The 15828-nt window shown below is 43.2% G+C and overlaps 3 protein-coding genes and 1 non-coding gene across 5 annotated transcripts; 2 read left to right on the top strand and 2 right to left on the bottom strand.

Moving 5' to 3' along the window:
• The first annotated feature begins 4269 nt into the window (after positions 1-4269).
• LOC115679218 (chaperonin-like RbcX protein 2, chloroplastic) lies at positions 4270-6370 on the top strand. 2 transcript variants are annotated; one of them, XM_030602817.2, is made up of 5 exons: positions 4284-4962; positions 5220-5311; positions 5778-5835; positions 6046-6111; positions 6186-6370. In XM_030602817.2, the coding sequence occupies exons 1-5, from the start codon at positions 4621-4623 to the stop codon at positions 6306-6308; spliced, it is 681 nt and encodes a 226-aa protein (XP_030458677.2). In that variant the 5' UTR covers positions 4284-4620; the 3' UTR covers positions 6309-6370. The 2 variants fall into 2 exon arrangements, with proteins under 2 accessions (XP_056165762.1, XP_030458677.2); XM_056309787.1 differs by lacking the exon at positions 6046-6111 and having other exon boundaries at positions 4270-4962.
• A 486-nt stretch (positions 6371-6856) lies between these two features.
• Positions 6857-10633, bottom strand: LOC115679217 (putative pentatricopeptide repeat-containing protein At3g23330). The gene is made up of 2 exons (XM_056309786.1): positions 7612-10633; positions 6857-7375 (listed from the first exon to the last, which is right to left on the bottom strand). The coding sequence occupies exon 1, from the start codon at positions 10559-10561 to the stop codon at positions 7994-7996; it is 2568 nt and encodes an 855-aa protein (XP_056165761.1). The 5' UTR covers positions 10562-10633; the 3' UTR covers positions 6857-7375; positions 7612-7993.
• A 145-nt stretch (positions 10634-10778) lies between these two features.
• TRNAS-GCU (transfer RNA serine (anticodon GCU)) lies at positions 10779-10860 on the top strand. The gene has a single exon. It is a non-coding gene; the product is annotated as a tRNA-Ser (tRNA).
• A 1488-nt stretch (positions 10861-12348) lies between these two features.
• LOC115679252 (transcription factor MYB46-like) lies at positions 12349-15266 on the bottom strand. Its single transcript, XM_056309184.1, has 2 exons — positions 14899-15266; positions 12349-13626 (listed from the first exon to the last, which is right to left on the bottom strand). The coding sequence occupies exons 1-2, from the start codon at positions 15180-15182 to the stop codon at positions 12927-12929; spliced, it is 984 nt and encodes a 327-aa protein (XP_056165159.1). The 5' UTR covers positions 15183-15266; the 3' UTR covers positions 12349-12926.
• Positions 15267-15828: the final 562 nt, after the last annotated feature.

Raw genomic sequence — 15828 nt, forward strand, 5'->3', positions numbered from 1 at the left:
TTAAAAAGTTTAGGACCGAATTAATAGAATTGCGTTAAGACTTTTTTTTTTGATGAGTTTCCCGAGCCGGATGTCGTGACTCTCGGATTCGAAAAGCTTCGTTCTTGTCCTGCCCTTTATTCCTCCGCCAGACGTAACTCTGAATTAACGGCTCTCCAAGCTCGTCCTCGATGTCTAGGGTGCGTCTCTGTTCCCTTTCTTATCAAGGAGGAAGACGACCGGATCTGCCGTTTCAAGCGCGGTTTAATGTTCCTCGAGCTTTGCCAAATTCGCTCGATTGAGGTCTCCTCCCGACTCGTGGTGGTTTTGTTTTTTAAGTTCGATAATTTGCAAAACGAAAGGAGCAAAACCAACAAAGCTATAGCTATAACCATAGGAGTTGCACGCGTTAAGCAGCTCAGCTTCTTCTTCTTCCTCTTCCAATGTCTGCAAACAGCTTCTACTCTCCCCCCCCACGTCGGTGTTTCAATAATAAACCGCGAATATGCAAGAGAATCGCATGATGGCGACATTGCACGTCAGAAGGGCGCGCGCACGCGTGCCGTGTGATTGCCCACCGTGTCGTCCCCAGCCCGTGGAATCCTCCCGCGCTAACCAACACGGTTCCGAGCTCTCTTGCCGGGTGATGGAGAAGGGGGCATAAGAGAAGAGGAGCCACAGTTGCTTCGAGCATTGAGGAGAGTTCACATCTGCTCCCTAATCTGGTCCTACTCAGTAGCGCCTCACACGTAACATCTTTGATCGTCACAAGACAAGGAGATGTTGATTGTGGCGGAATTAAGCAAGAAGTTTCGGGGGCGTTGGTGGAGGCGGCGGCGGCGGCGGCCGCAATTATGATGGAGAGGTTTTTAGGGTGATTTAGAAGCAGAAGATAACTTAATTTCAAGTACACGTTAAGCACAACATAAATGCTTTACACGTACATGAAAATGTCGTGTCATATCATTTACAGCCGGTTGGTAATTTACAAATTATCATCGATGCTGTTGAGAAGCTGTAAAAAGATATGTGCCAATACACCATGAAACAAGATAAAACCTACTCCATCTTATACGTAAAATATAATAATTCATAAATTCATAAATTCAATATCAAATCTGTAGAACTCAATGGCGAGTCAGTAGATACGCTCACCACACAATTCTTTATAGATTCGTCTGATAGATACGATTATTTAAATTTTGAATCAAAATGAGCCGTTGTGAGAATCAAAAGATATCGATGACAATGTTCGCACGAGGCATAAAGAAGCCTGGAAATAATGACAATCATATTGGGTATGATGTCATTTGACGGGAAACATCTCTTACTGGCTAGTTGAATGATTAATATAAAACCAAAAGTAATCTTCTCTTTATGGGATCTAGCCAAATGGCAACTGGATTCTCCAGTTCCGAAAGATTTGGCATCGAATTAAAGAATAATTCTAGAGATATTCAGAACTACCATAACTAATTTACACATAAAATATCAGACTTGGTAAGAAGAGATGTTTATATGGCAATCCTTATAGCAGTGTAAAAAAGGAAAAAATATAAAAGGTAATACGGTAATTCTTATAAAAAAAAAAAAGGAACAAAAATTAAAGGTTACATTATGGTTATAGCAAGTTGGCGGGACATGCTCTATTCTTCATCCTTAAATAGCTTAATGATGTTGAAATTGGAGCAAAGATACCCACAATGAGGGATTCATCAGGTAAGCTCATATTTATTTGTTCTTTATTACTAACTAGTTGTGTGGGAAATGTTTGGGGCAGGACACATGTTGTGATCTACAACAGTTTCCCGGCTGGAACAACTCTAACGGTTCATTGCAAATCCAAGGACAACGATCTCGGGGTCCATTATATAACGAGCAGCTGGAATTTTCAATTCAGACCCAGTTTATTTGGGAATACGTTATTCTTTTGCAGCTTTGCATGACCGAATAATTTTCAGCGGTTTGATATATATGTGCAAAGTAGGGACGCTGATCATTGCACCACGTGTGCTTGGAAGATCTGGCCCACTGGTCCTTGTAGATTCAACGAAAAGACCTCAGAGTATGATGCTTGCTTACCGTGGAATCCTCCTACCCAATTAGGGAGGAAGCCTCTTACGTGAATGTGTGAGAGAGAAAGATGACGTCATGAACTGGTTCATCACGGTTTACAATGGAATAAGAATCATCTTAGCTATATACATATGTATACACACACGTGTGTGTTTCTTCTAGTATCCTCAAAATTTCAATTCCTATTGGCATCTCTTTCTTAATAGTTGTGCCGTCATTTTGTGTCATTCTACTTATAGTTATTGTTTTTATCGTTTATTAACACTTTCGAAAGATTTCAATGCAAGTATTGTCTTAATAGAAAAAAGGTAAATAAGTGTCAAGCCATGTCGGTTTCGAATCTATAATGCCGGTGTCCTATCACATATCAACACTCTTGAGTTCGTAAGTACGTAAAATTGGTTCATTTTGAAAAATATGGCAAAAATATGAGAAAACTGAATCGATGGGAGCCATTTTTAAGTTGACAGAATTTTTGGCCTTTGATCTTTGAGTGATACTAACCAGAGATTTGCAATGGCCAGTACAGGTGCGGGGCATGTGAGAGGAATAATAACATTCTTGACCTTGACTTCAAATAATGTTTCTTTAACCTTGCTTCTTCAGACAATGCACGGTGGACATCCTTCTCTATTTACGTTTGGAGTTCATCAATGAAAATGACTAACATCTATAGCGTTTTGCACGCACGATAGAGATCTTCGCATAGCCTTACGAAAAGAGAATCATCACTATTATGTCTTAGAACTTTAGATAATCAACATTTTTTTGTCAACATAAGGGGATATATGAAATTTTTCCCGAGCCCATGGATACCATATCAAATCAATTGATTCAGTATATTTTTATTTTATTTTATAAATATCATTATAACCTTATTGGGACACAACATGATTGACATGACGCGACACGACACGAATTGTCGGCCCTATTTTTCACGAACAATATCTTTTGCTTGGCACATACCAGGCTCGGCTCGCAGAGGTGGGTCCAAGCAAATAATTTCTTTCATAAGGCTAACACGTTCGCTTTAACTTGTCTAGGCCTGCTCAGGCCTGACCAATTTTATATAAAGGGAATTGCTACTTTCCGAGTTACCCGTGTTTCAACACTAACTTTTTTTAAGCTTTTTCGTCGTGCTACATGTATTTGTTGACCCGTGCGAGTTAGGCCGAGCTGGAGGAGGCAAAGTTGAAGAAGACTCTCTCCTCTTCTTTGTATCATAGCACCTTGTGAACCAATTCAACACGTTCCTGCAAATTCAAGGACTCCACGTGGCAAAGAATCCGGGAAAATTACCAAAAAAGTCCTAAATCTTTTTGCAATTGTACCAATTCAGTCCTAAACTTTTTGCAAACCACCAATTAGATTCCATTTTGGCTGCCGGCTGCCTGACGTGGCCGGCCAGCTAATGTGGTGTATGCGGCGTCACGTGGCAATATTTTAATATTTTTTTCCTTTTTTCTTTTCCTTCTCCCCCTTGGCCTGTCCGGCCAGGGGGGAGGCTCGCCGGCAAGGGCCCAGCTCCGGCGAGGCGAGCTGGGCCCTCGCCGCCGCTGGGCGAGCTCCGCCCTCGCCCAGCCATGGCGAGCTCCGCCTCGCTAGATCTGGGCAAGCTCGCCATGGCTGGGCGAGCTCTGCCCTCGCCTAGCCATGGCGAGCTCTGCCTCGCCATGGCTGGGCGAGATCCGCCCTCGCCTAGTCATGGCGAGCTCCGCCTCGCCAAATTTGGGCGATGGCGAGCTCGCCCAGATCTGGCGAGGCGGAGCTCGCCCAGCGGCGGCGAGGGTCCAGCTCGCCTCGCCGGAGCTGGGCCCTCGCCGGCGAGCCTCCCCCCTGGCCGAACAGGCCAGGGGGGAGAAGGAAAAGAAAAAAAAAAGAAAAAAAGGAAAAAAAAATTCGAAAAATAAAAAAAATATTAAAATATTGCCACGTGGACGCCGCCCGGCGCCACGTCAGCCGGCCGACGGCCACGTCAGCGTCGGCCGGTCAAAAAGACTGAATTGGCTGGTTTGCAAAAGGTTTAAGACTGAATTGGCACAATTGTAAAAGGTTTAGGACTTTTTTGGTAATTTTCCCCGATGAATCCCACCAAATCTCCCAAATTGGAGGAACCGACCGACCACTTCCACTTGTTGTCCTATTGGACTGCTTAGACAAGATTCAATGAAGCAGGAGGAGGAGGAAAAATGAAGCTTTGGTTGGTGGAAGATTGTGGACCTCAAATTTCGTCTGGTTAACGTTCACACACCTTGAAAAAACACACGCAGATCCCCCCAAAATCCTCCCTTGCAGAGCAAAGGAAACACCTCTTCCCTTTCAAGATTCTCCCTCTCTCTGTGTGGCCAATCACCCAACTCGTGAATCTTTGACTGCTCTTCTTCTTTGATCTCGTGTATTCTGAAGTACCCATTTGCCATTTCCCTCGGAATTCCTCTCGTGGTGGCGCCCCTCGTTTCGTAGATACACTTCTGACAGGAACCCTTTTCTTGATCTTGCCAATACTCAAGGAGAACGATTTGTTTTTGTGTGAAATTCTTGTCAGCTCTGTGAGAGGGGGAGGATATGGTGGGGGCTCTATCCGTTGTGGGCTCATCGGTCGTGGAATCACACGCGTCTCCGCGTCTGTGCCTCGATTCGCTTCCTTCGAGCATGAGCCTCAGGAGTCGTGGGGATCTAGTTAGTCTGCACAGAAGCACGTTGGGAAGGAAGCAACTCTGGAGGCCCGGATCGTTGGAGCTGGGGAGCTCGTTCCTCTATGCGTGGAACGATTGGCGGGTCGAGGCCAAGGCGATCTCCGGGAACGCGCGCCGCTGCTTCTCGAGCAAGCCGCGGAAGCACCGGAGCTTCAAGGTCGTGAGCGAGGTGGCCGGGCAGTATGAAGACAGTTTCGAGGATGTCAAGACGGTGAGCATCCTCCGTCCGGCATGCATCATAGACTAACGGTTTCATGCTCATTTCTGATAATTCAGATGTCCTGATTTGTGTGAAATACTCTTGTACTCTGCAGTTATTTTTACTATTTCTATTGAATTATGTCCTCCTGTCATTACAAAGGCACAAGAACTGGTGACATAGCCAGGAAAAAAAGAGGCAATCGGTAATTTTCTTTGATTCATTTTTATGAAGCACCTGGTTTTATGGAAAACATTTCATGCCTGCAGCAAATACTCAACTATTTTACGTATAAAGCCGTGAGGACAGTTCTCAACCAGCTGTACGAGATGAACCCGACGCAGTACCGGTGGTTTTATGAGTAAGTTTCCATCTTCACCTATCATGCGAGGTAGCTCGATCGTAGCTCGTTTGTGTACATGTCGAGTCGCGACAGTCGGTTATCTGCTGAATTGCCTGTAACAAAACAGAAGGTCGATGGCTTATTTACTCGTGAAGATTTTGCTTTTTCTCCAATTCATTGTGTAAACTTGTCAGAAGATCCTTTGGCTCTCCACGAAGAATAGTCGATCCTATATTTCAGATTTTGAAGTTAACTGTAGATTTTATGGCAAAAGATTAAGAACTGCAGATTTTGATGAAGCTTGTATCAAAACGAGGGGAGATTTCTCCAACCTTGGATTGTCCACCCAAGCTCTAACTTCAAGCAGTAGCATGAAATAAGGCGGACTCTCCAGCTCATGCTTGTTGTCACTTTCATCTTTGTGTGCAAGTTCTCGTACTCCATCATCATGTCTAAGCGTTGTTGCTTCATCTCTAATGGCCAGATTCGTCGCGACAAACAAGCCTGGAGATGGAAAGCGTTTCATCAGAATACTGGGAAAGGTATTCTTCAGAACTCTGCAATACCATTTTTGTTATGGCATCATGCAAAAAGAATGACCGAACCTGCATTTAAAAGCCTTAGGGCGCAAAGTTTTGACCCGCTAGGGCCACATTAGCAGAAGAAAAGAGGTTACGTTTAGACTTTTTTCACCCCACTGGATATGAAAGAAGGAATAACTTTGCATGTTCTCTCTCCCTCTCTGATCTTAGGAGAAGCACGATCTTGCTGAGAGAGTAATGATAACACGTCTTCACCTTTATGGGAAATGGGTCAAGGTAACAAAAGTCGACAAGTCAATAGTTTCTTTGTGTATGTGTAATCCAGCTAAATTCGTGTCATTGTTGTATAGAAATGCAATCATGCTGAAATATACCAAGAGATATCTGACGAGAACTTGGAGTTGATGCGTGAACGGCTCATGGAGACTGTTGCTTGGCCCTCGGATGATACAAACACAGAGAAGATTGGCTAAGATGTTGCAACTTCACATTCCATTCATTTGGTTACACTTCTGTCAGTTGTTAACTTACTTCACCGTTACTAAGCTTCGATCTTAATTTTCCCTTGCCTACAATATGTAAATAGTTCCTAGATACTTTACACAAGCAATTATTAGATAGTGAAAATTTCCCCTTTCATCAACATTGTTACTTCTGAGAAGTTCAAACTTGTCATTTTCATTTTAAAAGTTGAAACCTTCACCTCTTTTGAAAAAAATTCCCAATTAATAAGCTTGAACACCATTCGGGGAAGAAAAGGCTTATCTTCACTTGACAATGGACAAAAGGTTTTACTGCTGGTTGCAAAAACCCCTACACCAAACTGGCAACAGATATGAATGTACCATACATGCAGAGTTCACTGTAGTACGCCTCAATAGAAACTGAATACGTCATGTTGCAATATAAAACACTCAAGAAATTGAAGATTAGACCAAGTCAGGTTGCAGGGCTTACCGACGGAGAGAGCTCCACACAGCGCCGAGCTAAGATAATTGGCGCCAGAAATGTGTTGAATTGCTGCTCTTATTTTGTGGCAGAAGGTTCGGTGCTGTTATCATGATATTCCATCTAAGCACCAGTTTTCTACGTCAATTACCTTGATGTGCTTCCAGCCTGCATCCTGCCATCTTATTAAGGAGCTTGTACTCACATGCCGAAAATACATTGCTGCCAGCTTCTTCGTAGTTTAAACTCTTACGACATATTCCCACTGGAAAGGAGGAGTGAAATGAGACTAAACTAGGTGTGGACTCATTTGGTGGATCTAGGCAGCAAGTTTGGTTCCATTGATGGTTGAGACGGATGATTTTGGAAGCACCCTTTCCTCTTGTATACACGGCATGGGCGCTTTCCCATTAGAGATCGTATCCGGGATCAAAGGAATGCCTTACACTCTTGAGCTTTCATTCATGGGTTAAGAGATCGCTGGGGCCCAACCCACCGCCTACTATATTCCATTCTCCGCTTCTTGATGCTTCTGTCAGAGGCACATAGCGACTCCACCAACCTCTACTTCGTAATGCCAAAAAAGAGGAAGCTGGAAAGGAAATATTGTCAGAAATTTGTTTATGGTCTTTTGACTGGAGCAGAAAAGACATACGCCCCGAATAGGCAAGAATTATTTTAATAACCCACACATTGTCAACTACTCTCCTAAGAATCTTATAGCCCAAAACTGGAAAAAAAAAGCCAGTTTTCAAAAATTCAGAATCATTTAAGCTCAAGTATGCGCCCTTTACTGCCATGTAATATGTTACATTTTGGCTTGCTTACCAGCGAAATCATGCATCCGAATTAATAGCTGATTACGCCACCCCCTCCTAAAACCATCAACTTCAACTTTTGAACATCCATGCGGTTCTGAATAATACCAAGAAGCTTTTCCAAACTTCATAAGCACGGTTTCCCATAGAAGGAGCTCTACAACAAACTTCAAGTGCTTGATATCATTTGTAGCAGGGTGCCCTGAAGTTCGGCCACACTAATTATGGGATGATAAATCATGAACACTACCTTCCATCCTAAGACTAATAATTGTCAAGGTGGTCTGAGGAACTTGCAGATCTTATGAGGAGACTTTGAATATTTAACTACTCATCAATGTGTAACAGATCCTCTGAATGTTTATCTAACTCTCTTCATCAAGCAGTATCCATTAAATATCAGAAACATATCCAGCGTCCTTGATGGAGCACAGCAAAGAACTTAAAATTGCATAAATCAAATCCGTCTTAGGATGCGATTGATCTCTGGCAGTGAAAACATGAGCTTGATCTCTTGTAACAATCCAACTAATTCCTGGAGGTTTTCTTAGACCTTTCTCTTTCAGCCATGCCCTTATAAGCCTGACCTCTGACCAACGATCTGCGGCAGCATAGATATTTGAGAGTAAAACATAATTTCCCTCATTCATAGGCTCCAATTCAACGATTTTCTCAAAGACAAGCTTGACAAGCTTGGTATTAGAATGGACTTGACAAGCACTGAGCAGAGCTCTCCACACTGAAGCATCAGCTTCAACAGGCATTGAATTGATAAATTTTAGAGCTTCATCTAAGAAGCCACCACGCCCAAGAAGATCAACCATACAACCATAGTGAATAAGTTCAGGGTTCACCTTAAACTTGCAAAACATTGAATTGAAAAGCAGCAAACCCTCCTCTATCAATCCAGAATGGCTGCAAGCAGATAAAATAGATACGAAAGTTGCACTGTTTGGTTTCATACCATCTTCCAGCATCTGTAGAAAGGTAGATATAGCGCCTTCTCCCTGGCCATGCATTCCATAGCCAGTTATCAAAGCATTCCATGAGATGACATTCCTTCGCCAAATCAAGTTGAATACTTTCTCACCATTGTGCAGACTGCCACATTTTGCATACATAGTTATCAGAGCATTTGCAAGAGATGCATCAGAACCAATAGATGATTCCCTCCTGGTTATGTAAGCATGAATGCACTGGCCTAGGTGAAGATCAGCTAGTTGGATACACGATGATAGAACATTTATAAGCGTGACCGAGTTAGGTTCAACTTCCGAGATCATACGTCTAAAGAGCAGCAGAGCCTTGTGAGTCTGGTTGTTTCTAATGTAACTGGCAATCAAAGAATTCCATGAGACTATGTCTCTGTTGGAGCAGCAGGCAAATAAATTCTCCGCTGTCACTTCATCACCACAGTTCATGTACATCTCTGTCAGTGCAGTGTTCAAGGGTATGTTAATATCAATGCCATGTTTGATTACATAGCTATGGATAGATCGGCCAATGTTGAGTGAAGGTGCGTCATCACAGGAAGAAAGAATTGATATAATTGTATACGAGTTGGGTTTGATTTCGGACTCATGCATCCTTAGAAAGACTTCCAATGCTTCAACTTTGGAGTTGCTATTGGCCAATGCCGCAATTAAAGTGTTCCAAGATATTACATCAACGTCTGGTAGTTGAGTGAAAGCCTTCTTAACAGCTTCGATACAATTGGTCTCTTCGTACATATTCAAAAGTGCATTACCGAGAGAAACATCCATAAGCATACCCGCTTTAATTACATGTGCATGTAAACTTCTACCGAATCTCATCCCATCTGCTAAGTCTGCACATGAAGACAACATGACGATAATAGTTCTTTCATCTGTCTTGACATCCTCTGCTATCATTCTCGAGAACATCCTCTGAGCTTCTTCAGGACAGCAGAAATCAATGTACGTTGACAGCATTGAATTCCACAGCGCAACATCACAGGTACGAACAGATTTAAATATTTCATATGCAAACTCTGGTTTCTGTAGCTTACTATACATATGGAGCAAGGCATTTGCTGAGTAGACATCACAACTTAGATCGGACTTAATAGCCATTTGGTGAATTTGCATTGCCAGACCAAGAGATCCATGCTCTGTGCAGGCCTGAATCACAATCAACATGGTGACCTCATCAAGTTCGCCCCCATCCTCTAGAATCCTCACAAAAAGCTCCAAAACCATTAAGCAGTCACCAGCTTCAAAATAACCCGTGATTATTGCATTCCAACTAACCATGTTCTTCACCTCCATCATATCAAACACATTGTGCAAAACCTTTAAGTTAAACTTTGCATAAAAACCTATTAAAGCAGTTCCAACATGAGGGTACTCATGAAATAGCCCACTCCTCAAAGAATAACAATGTATTTCCTGCCCCATCCTCAACTCCATCGCCGGCCCACAGGCCAAAAGTAACGCCACAATAGTACGAGAGCTTGGTCTCACACTCTGCCTCCCCATTTGCACGAACACCGAAATCGCCTCCTCATGATCACCCACGCCCACATACCCGTTTATCATCGCGTTCCACGAAACAACATCTCGCTCGGCCATTCCATCGAACACATACCGAGCATCACCCACGAGCCCGCACTTGCCGTAAAAATCGACGAGAGCAGTAGCCACCCGCACATCCTCCATCAAACCCGTACCCAGAACGCTCGAATGGATCCTCTTGCCGAGTTCCACAGCGTTCAGCCTCGAGCAGGCCTTGAGCACCAGAGGCAGCGTGGCCCTGTCGGGGGACGCGCGTGAGGACAGCATGCGGGCATAGGCCGAGAGGATCGCGCCGTCGTTCTTGAGCTTGGCGTGGCGCTTGATGAGCGCGTTCCAATCCTTCGGGTCATTGCTCGGTGGGTTGGGTTGCGCAGGTGGAGGTGGAGGTAAAGGCGGGAGCTTGAGATAGCTAGAGCTCAGCGACATCTCCGTTCGAAAGGCGCGCGCGCGTGTCTCCGCGTCACGGCAGCGACCGTTAATGCGGTTGTGTATTCTCCAAGTTTGGGGGATGCTGGTTGGGCCCGACCGAGCTTGGGCTGGCCTATCGGGCTTTGAGGCCCATTGCATTGTTGGGCTATATTGGGCCCATACGAACACAAAACATAAAGTTAGTTTAAATTTTAGTTGAACCCTAAACATCAGAGTCGCTTTGGCCGAGTGGTTAAGGCGTGTGCCTGCTAAGTACATGGGGTTTCCCCGCGAGAGTTCGAATCTCTCAGGCGACGCAACTCTTATTCCCTCTTTTTCCGCTTTTCTCTTTTTGATTTTTCACGAGCCACGGCTTTTACTTGCGTCGAAATACACAAATTTTCTTTCTTTTTCCTTTTTTGGATAAATGCACTCGAAATCCTTAAACTTATCATAAAAGTGCAATTTGATTATATTTTTTGACAATTTTAAGATTCGATTACATTTTCGTGTCACGTTTTAGGATTTTCGATATACTTTTTTCTTTTTCTAAACGGGGCCCGTGATAATTTTTGTTGATCACTGTTTAGTGAGTGTAAATCTTGAGTAGGGTGGGGGGCGGAGATCTCTCAGACATCATGGCTTATGAGAACTCTGCATCTGTCAAAATGAGGTAAAAAAAGAAAAGTCAAACTAACCCATCATGCCATCTAATGCTCCAAGACAAAGCTGAAGTTCGTTTGCATGTCCCTTTCCCTCCCTCGGATTGGCCATTCCTTCTTGGCTAACGTCTTACGCCAATCCCCCTTCTCTTCTAGATGTCAATAATATAAACCTATGATCATCCCGAGTTTTTTCCGAGCTCGAATATGCTACATTGGCTGTAGATTTAGAGATAATTGAATGATGATGTGACGTGCGAGCGCGCTTCGATTTTGCTAGAATTAGAACCTCTTCGGTCCGATTTATCTTTTGTCTAGAGTTGCAGAGCCTTGAGGTTGAACAGAAAGCTTCGGTAACGAAATCTCTGCTTGATAAGGATGGCATGGGTTGCTTACTTACCTTATCAGTTAAATGGCAAATGGATGGATAAGCGAGAGGTTTAGGTAAAAAAGCTCCCTCGACGTTGGCATCAAGCCCTTAGAAATCACGTACGTGACTTGTCCGTCAAGTTTTCTTCCGTGGCTCAACGGATAAGCTCGACTTTATTAGCGGCGTCTAAATTTTGTAGACCGACACCGATGCTCGCCTCGACGATCCCTTTGCGTTTCCAAGAAGTGCAGCGAGTGGCATCTCTTTTCGTACAAGGGTCTTTCAAATCAACGTTGAAAAATTTTACCGGCGGCTTTGCCGGTACGAGTTAAAACGTCCTTGTCTGCATGAACCATGCACTAAACAGGAATGTGCTGGGAAATCGTCATATTGAGGTCATATATTCGCAAAGACTGCCTGTATCAGCTGCCCTTTATTCAACACAGGTGGCCTTAGGTGTCTATTCTTCCTCGATGCAGTGATTATGAGAGCCATAATTACGATTAGAAGTTAACCATCGAGGATAAAGAACGGATCAAATATAATACTAAGATAATATCTGCAAGAAATGAGAGCAAAGCTGACTAAGTATGCTTAAGTGTCCATTTTTCTCCCAATTGGACTGCACAACTAACTGATTTAACTCCATTATCAAGCATACTCATCTTCCTATGAAGTCTAGAGAGAGAGAGAGAGAGAGAGAGAGAGAGAGAGAGAGAGAGAGAGAGAGAGAGAGAGAGAGAGAGAGAGAGAGAGAGAGAGAGAGAGAGAGAGAGAGAGAGAGAGAGAGATTTTCACTTTAAATCAGATAACTCTCCACTAATAACAACTTCCACCCCCCAACTTTCGATTTGTACATCACATGATGATCACAAATTTGCAAAACCTACCAACTTGATGTTTCCCTCTACTTTTATTCGCATGTATACATCGACCATTATTCCGGAACTTGACATGATCGCTATGAGACAAAAGCGACCACAGCAAACTACTTACAAGCAAGAGTGTATCAAACAACCCGGGAATGCCTTTCGCACCATCTACCTTCCAGATCCAAGTGCCAAAGCTCACTTTTATGGGGGGAAAAAGGGATATACACTATAAACTACCATGGTGTTGTGGCCCGGTCGTCGCAAAATTAAGCGAAAACAAGAGAGAAAGCTGGGGAATTTATTTTTGTGGTGGAATATGTGACAATAGCAGACGGGTTTCCTAAGTTCATGAAAGTATATATTCTAGGGTTCTTGCTCTTTTCTTAATCCAAAGGGAAAACGGTTTGACTATTCAGAGTGGGGGACAGAGAAACAAAGAAAAAAAATTGCTGATGATTTTGGGAGAGAGCTATCACCACCTATTGAATAACCTGGAAATCAGCAGAAGAAAATGAAGAAACATCTTTCATCAACTCCTCCAAGTCCCATTCACCCACTTTCATCTCCTCTCCTCCATTCCACCCTAAACCAGCCATGCTTTCTATTCTGCCATAGTTGTTAAAGTTGCCTATGTTATCAACGACATCATCATTGGTATAGTTGAAGTTGTTAAGGTTGTTGCTACTATTGTGTTCACTATCGTATGTGTTCTCAGTTTTCACGTTTTCTTCAATACTTATGCTCTCTAGCGGAGGAACATAGAACTGATCTCCATTAATCCCACAACCAACAGCACCTCCGAATCTCCCGAATTCACCGCTAACTCCGCCTTGCACAGTGCAGCAATTAGGGTTCGAATCACAGTATCCACTTAAACCGGGGAGGTCAAGGCCTTGGTTGAGCGAGGGTAATAACGGATCGATAATCTGGTTGAGAGCCAAAGCTTGCACGGATGACAATGAGTCCACATAAAGTGGCATGAGTCCTTGTTCCTGAAGGGAGATGAGACCTCCCATGACATCTTTAGGGTCTGATGATAAGGAGGAATCACTCGTGTTTGGTGAGTGTCTAGAAGAAGATGATGAAGAGTTCTTGAGCCTCTTCTTTATGGTCGAGTTCCAAAAGTTCTTTATTTCGTTGTCGGTCCGTCCGGGCAACCGAGCAGCGATTTGCGACCACCTTTGAAGAAGAAGAAAAAGAAGAAGAAGAAGGCATAAGGCAATATAAGACTCATTGTCTGCTGATATAAAAGTTAGGGTAGATAAATCTAGTTGCTCGCGTGACTTCCAAGAACATGCATGATAATTATGCAAGGCATTGAATAATGCTCGGTGTGATAATCCTGATGTGGAGTACCTTCAACTCAAAGGCCAGAAAATGGCACCAGAGCATGCCGTTGTCCTTTTCAGCTTTTAGTCCTTTGGTTAGGTATATTATAATACAGGAGCATCAACAACCCAGCTAGACTTCATTAGCCTTGTATTTCTATATACTATACAGTACGCTTTTTTTTATGCAAATGCCTCGTGCATTTGACTGGATGCATGGTACCTCATGGAGACTTACTTCAGAATAATGTCCTGGCGCAATTTATTTTCTAAGTACAACCAAAGTCCAGCGAAGCAGCATGTAATACAAACATATAATTAGTTAGAGACTTATTATTCTCTATTCTAAAGTCCTTTTAACCCCTGTAGATTGCAGAGAGGTTGCTCTCGTGTCTTTAGCACGTATGCATGCAAGATTTGTTTTATCATTTTCATGTCAATTGTTCGTAGGACTTGACTTCATAGGTTGCTCGGACTTTGCCCTGCATATTGCTACACTTCTCGTGTCATTTTTTATCTTAGAGAGTATCATACTTTAGCAGGATATACACCTCTAATCAGTGACGTCCTGTTAATTTTTTGAATCCATTAAAAGGAAGATGGGATGTGATAAAATGACTATCATTACGTACACATTACAGATTTATCTCCGTTTACCACTGCACAAGAAAAAATGTTATGGTACTATAAATGAGAAAATATGTTATATATGTGTTGATGATATAACGAGTGGTTGATTGTGTCTAGCAAATCACTTAAATATCCACACATCTTACCTTAAAAAACACGACTTAGCTTTTTGCTAATTAAGTAAATTATCAATCAACCGGCTTCCTTTTTTCCAGATATGTGTTTTTCAAACTTTGCTCCACAACATTATAGATTGATGTGAACGCTAGAGAGTGACCAAATCGGAACATTTGTCTATCGATTCTATCCATTGACGATGGGCATCGAAAGATCGGTTATTCGCCTTCAATAATTACATGAACAAGAATTTCCTCTTGATCAGACACGAAGGAGAATATGCACTGTACGCAAAATTACCAAAAACGTAGAGAGAGAGAGAGAGAGAGAGAGAGAGAGAGAGAGAGAGAGAGAGAGAGAGAGAGAGAGAGAGAACCTGTTGCCAAGGATGGAATGCAAGTGGATGATGAGCTCTTCCTCTTGGGGGGAGAAAGCGCCTCTCTTGAGGTCAGGCCGCAAGTAATTGATCCACCGGAGGCGGCAACTCTTGCCGCACCGCTGCAGCCCAGCGTTGCGGGCCACGTCGCTCCAGCAGCCCTGCCCATTATTGAGCATGTAGCTCATCAATTTGTCGTCTTCTTCAGGTGACCAGAGTCCTTTTCTCAGCTTGTTAGTGTTGCTGTTAGAGCTGCTGTTCCCATAGGAATCAGGCTTCCTCATTTTGACAGATACAAGATAAAAAAAAAAAACAAAGGGGTGGTGGTAACTTGCTCACTCTCTCTCTCTCCCAACCTGGATCAAGATTGACGGTCGTTTTATAAGGATAGAAAATGAAAAGAAAGGTAGTGAAAGGCTGTAAGGGTTCATGATCATCATGATGGTGATGGTGGTGGGCTTTGCTTGAAATATAGGGAAGAGAGAGAGAGAGAGAAGAGTTGGTTGATGGGTCTGAGTAGACAACGGTTTAGAGAGGGACCTGTGAGAGAGAGAGGGAGAGAGAGAGAGAGAGAGAGAGTGAGTGAGAGAGAGGGTGGTCGTCTTGTCCTTGAATCCATACACACCTTTTGCCTTTTTCCTTCCTTTCTTTCTCTCTCTAGCTCTTAATGCATTTTCTTCAATCTCAAGGGAATAATCATTTGTGCATCGTGGAGAGGAGAGAGGGAGCGAAACCATCCAAAACAAAAGAAACACACCCGTTTGTTTTCTAAACAAGCCAACATTTCTTGCTTCCACTTCACATAATCTCTCTCTCTCTCTCTCTCTCTCTCTCTCTCTCTCTCTCTCTCTCTCTCTCTCTCTCTCTCTCTCTCTCTCTCTCATACACACGTGTGCTTTAAGATAGAGCAGGATCAATGAGAAAAGAGTT

This window comes from Syzygium oleosum, unplaced genomic scaffold, assembly GCF_021117445.2.
Source record: "Syzygium oleosum isolate NSW1041296 unplaced genomic scaffold, Sole_v2.1 Sole_v2.03, whole genome shotgun sequence".
NCBI classification, from domain to species: Eukaryota; Viridiplantae; Streptophyta; class Magnoliopsida; order Myrtales; family Myrtaceae; genus Syzygium; species Syzygium oleosum.